The sequence below is a fragment of the Trichoplax adhaerens genome, genomic scaffold (assembly GCF_000150275.1).
Source record: "Trichoplax adhaerens TRIADscaffold_536 genomic scaffold, whole genome shotgun sequence".
Lineage (NCBI taxonomy): Eukaryota > Metazoa > Placozoa > Uniplacotomia > Trichoplacea > Trichoplacidae > Trichoplax > Trichoplax adhaerens.
This window is the reverse complement of record NW_002061278.1, coordinates 1,679-6,539: the sequence shown is the minus strand read 5'-3', so window position 1 is coordinate 6,539 and position 4,861 is coordinate 1,679. Positions and strand designations below refer to the sequence as shown.

Sequence of the window (4,861 nt, the reverse complement as noted above, 5' to 3'; positions counted from 1 at the left end):
GAATCCATTATTACTGGATTGAAGCATCATTGGAATAAATTCTACCTCATTATTTTGGGATATTGTCCTCCAAATTGCGTGATTATCACTTTTCGCCTTGTAACTACTTCCAGCACGAAACAGGCATATTGATCGCCTAAAATGTCCTTCTCTATTTCTTTTCGTAGTCCCTAGAAAATACTACTATAATCTATTTCTACTCCACTACTTGCTTTCTGAGTTGGTTTAATAGCAATTAGAATTGGTCAGTATAAGTAGCAGAAATAGCAACTCATGCTCTTCATCAAGGTCCTCTACATGACTCTTGTACTTTTTTAGTCATGCAAACAATACTGGTCGATCTAGTAATTTCACTTGACCATTCCGAAGCTGTCGATGCCCTCCCAGTAACTCCTCAATATTTGAGTTCATAAAGATGATGGAGTAATCCTTGCATAACAACTCTCACTCCCTATATCTATTTCAACGGCACTACTTGTTGCTTGTTGAAGTACTGATGGATCGGTAGCAGTGTCGGTAAAATGGTTGCATGGTTGCCTACTTTTTCATTTGTAACCAATGTTAGTGCGATGATCTAGGATACGTGTAGTGGTAGGATTATTTTTTCAAGCTGTCTTGCTTTAGCTACAAGAGATTCCTCACTATTTTATGAAGAGCATTGAGTAGCCTGTGGTAGAACTTTTCAATTGTTGCAGTCCGCTTCTATTCCACCACAAGCTTGTTGAAGAGAGTAGTCAAGCAGCAAGTGATTGGTAGTACTGTCCGTTTCAAGTTTTATTTGTAAACAACAATATCAGTGCGATGATCCAATCGGATTTTTCAAGTTGTCCAAGCTAGCAGACTCCTCCATATGTTCATGAAGAATATTGAGTAGCCTATGATATAAGTTGTCATTTCCATTTCACAACTAGGACGATTTACCGTCAAATTAATCCAATGCAGTCAAGGGTCTGTTTTGATAGGACGAGGGTGGATGGAATACTTTGCAGCGTTCAATCCTGTACACCGTCAAATTAATCCAATACAGTAAAGTATCTGTTTCGATAGGCGTCCAATGAATTCATCCAATGCAGTCAAGGATCTGTTTTGATAGACCGTAACATTCATCCAATGCAGTCCATTTGGATCTGTTTTGATAGACCGCCAACTAAATTCATCCAATGCAGTCAAGGGTCTGTTTGGATAGGACGAGGGTGGATGGAATATTTTGCAGCATTCAATCCTGTACACCGTCAAATTAATCCAATACAGTAAAGTATCTGTTTCGATAGACGTCCAATGAATTCATCCAATGCAGTCAAGGATTTGTTTTGATAGACCGTAACATTCATCCAATGCAGTCCATTTGGATCTGTTTTGATAGACCGCCAACTAAATTCATCCAATGCAGTCAAGGATCTGTTTTGATAGGACGAGGGTGGATGGAATACTTTGCAGCATTCAATCCTATAATAGACAGCGTCCAATGACTCCCATGCAGTAAAGGATCTGTTTTGAATAAAATACTTAGGATAGGACGAGGGTGGATTGATTATATTACAGCGTTCAATCTAGCGTAAAATTGATCCAATAAGGTAAATTGCCAGCGGTCAATTGCCTCCAGTCTGTACTCTGTCGGATCTAGCTAGCCATTGCGCCCAACCTTCTTGCTTGCCATGCCAGCCATTTTTTCCAGTACTCGTATGCTGCAATAGCGACCGAACCGAACCGTACCCGCCAGTAGCCTAGTTGACGCTTTCAGCCTTTCACCCTCCATCTGCGAGTCGCTCGCTTCTCGTCTCTACCCACTGTTTATAACATGACTCGCTATTGCATACAAAAAGCTTTAGTCGACGCCATAACCCGGATGGCCAGTCTTGACCGCAGCTTTGCGCTCTATCTTTCCTCCCATCCAATCAACAGCCAATAAACTCTTCTCGCCGCCATGACGTCATCTCGGCGCTAGTATAAATAGACGCAAGACTCGCTTGAATTTGCCATCAGCATCGTTTGGGACTTGTGCACGCGGCAGGAAGCTCATTTTTGTTTCTCTCTCTCTTTCTCTTTGCAGATCATATTAGCTTTTACTGAAAAAGGAAAAGATGGCTGCAACAGCCTTTACCAAAGCAGCATTACCTCAACGCAATGGGTTTGGTAGCAAAGGAAAACGCATTGCAGTTTACGCTAATCATTATCCAATCTCCTTTCAAGCGGAGAATTCCATCATTCAATATGATATGCAAACTAATCCTGAAGTCAAAATTAAATCTGATCTACGCGATTTCATTTCTATTTTACAATCCAGTTATTCACAGCTTTTTCGTGGTGTTGTAACAGCGTTTGATGGTGTACGCAATATTTATGCTAATAAAAGACTAAATGGAATTAGCAGTGATGGAAAGACATTCACCATTGATAAAGAAATGAGACCTGGCGCCATTAAAAGTTTCAAAATCCAAATTAAGGAAGTGCAATTAATCCAATTAACCGATTTAAATCGAGCGTTACGTGGCGAAACCGATGTCCCCTATCAAGCAATACAAGCAGTCGATGTTGTTTTACGTTGTACTCTGGCCAAGAAATTCACCATGGTTTATCGATCCTTTTATCCAGAACCTGCTGATGACGATTGGCGATCGTTAGGCTGTGGACATGAAAGTTGGCGTGGTTATTATCAAAGTGCACGTTCAACACAGACGGGCTTATCCTTAAATATTGACACCTCGCATACTGCATTTTATGAGGCTGTACTCGTCCATAACTTTATCGCTCGCTATTTCAATCAAGATGAAATACGATCACTACGAGATTTTCAAAGAAAAACCATGGCATCCGAATTGAAAAATGTCAAAGTGACTGCTCTTCATGGTGACAAAAAACGCAAATATAGAATCACCGATATCTCCAACAATAAACCCAATCAAATTCAATTTGATCACAACGGAAAACGAGTCAGTGTGACAGACTATTTTAAAACGACTTATGGCTATACCATCCGCTATCCCGATTTACCCTGTTTAAAAATGAACAATAAAGAAATTCATTTACCTATGGAAGTGTGCGAAATTATACCTGGACAATACTACAAGAAGAAAATTAACGAGCGTGAAACAGCTAGCATGGTAAGATTTGCAGCTATTCCGGCCGATCAACGGAGAGGCAAAATTGATACATTTGTCAATCGTACAGCACAGTATTCTACCGATCCAGTGAGTAAAGGATTCAATATTCAAGTCGATCCTCACATGAAAAAAGTCGATGCGCGAGTTTTATCACCGGTCAAAGTCATCTATCGTTCTGGTGAAATGCTACCACGTGATGGAAGCTGGAATCTACAAAATGCTCAATTTATCTCCAGCAAGCAAGTTCATTCTTGGGGCTGTGTTTGGTTTCGTGATCGAATGTTAAATCCCAGAAAAGTAGAAGTATTAATCAGTAAGTTGAAGAAATCGACTGCAGATTGTGGTATCGAAGGCATCAACGAAAAAAATCTTGTAAGTAACCCACGTTGTATCGCTAATGCAAACGACGATTTCAAGCGTACCATGGATGACTGGATGCGCCGAACTTCAGGAAAGCTCGATTTCATTTTATGCCTAATACCGGGCAATCGGCAGAAATTTACGGATCCATCAAAACAACCTGCGATTTAGACTATCAAGTACCTACGCAGTGTATGCAAATTAAGAATATCGACAAAGCCAATCATCAATTCCTAGCCAACTTAGCTTTAAAGATTAACGCTAAATTAGGAGGGACGAACAATACCATCAATCAATCGGAATTATTAAAGAAGCCAACAATCATCTTTGGTGCTGATGTCACTCATCCAGGCATCGGTGATCAAACATCGCCATCGGTTGCAGCAATCGTTGGAAGTGCCAACATCGATTTGAGTCACTATTTTCATGCTATTCGTATCCAAGAACATCGTAAAGAAATCATTCAAGATTTACAAAGTGTAGTTAAAACCATGATGCTTTCGTTCTATCGAAAATTACATAGAAAGCCTGAGCGAATCATCTTTTATCGCGATGGAGTTAGCGAAGGCCAATTTAACGATGTCATTCGCGAAGAATTAACGGCGATCGAGAAAGCATGCCGTAGCATAGAAGAAGGCTATCGACCAGCTATTACCTTTTTAGTAGTTCAAAAGCGTCATCATACACGCTTTTTCCCATCTCAAAATAAAGATTCCGTGGGGAAAGCTCGCAATGTCCCACCAGGCCTAGTAGTCGATCGAGGCGTTTGCCATCCTTCCCAGTTCGATTTCTATCTATGCAGTCACTTTGGTATCCAAGGAACAAGTCGACCTACTCACTACCATGTATTACTGGATGAAAATAAGTTATCAGCGGATAGCTTACAAGAGTTTACCTATCAATTGTGTCATGTCTACTGTCGTTGCACTAGAAGTGTTTCTATTCCAGCTCCAGTTTATTATTCTCATCATTTAGCTTTTCGAGCACGTTCTTACATGGCTCAACTTGGAGGAGAGATGAGACCGCAAGAAATGAATCGTAAGATAGAGCAAGTCTTATCCAAAAATATTGGTGGCGCTGTATTTTTTGCTTAAATGTTTACGATGTGTGCATGAAATAATTTCATGTTTAGTCATATCATGTCGGTAATGTCTATTGATTAATTTATTTTGGGTTATAAGGTAACACTTTAAATTAGGATTGCACCATTTCATTGACATAATACCGCTCTATCAAGTTTTATAATTTCAAATAGGGTTATTTCGCTCGCCATAGCAGTTCTAATCATTACTGTCGTATGGCATATTAACGTTTTAATGTATGCTTCCACATGACTACTTGCAAGCTTTATCAATCTGTCCTTTTCTGGGTTTAGTGTTGTTTCTCGTATTGGTCAAATG

General features: G+C 39.9%; 1 protein-coding gene across 1 annotated transcript; it reads left to right on the top strand.

Annotated features, from left to right (window-relative positions):
- Positions 1–2,081: 2,081 nt before the first annotated feature.
- TRIADDRAFT_62728 (uncharacterized protein) lies at positions 2,082–4,555 on the top strand (the record flags this gene model as incomplete). Its single annotated transcript, XM_002118676.1, has 2 exons — positions 2,082–3,473; positions 3,653–4,555. 2 exons carry the CDS (start codon positions 2,082–2,084, stop codon positions 4,553–4,555), a joined length of 2,295 nt encoding a protein of 764 aa, XP_002118712.1.
- Positions 4,556–4,861: the final 306 nt, after the last annotated feature.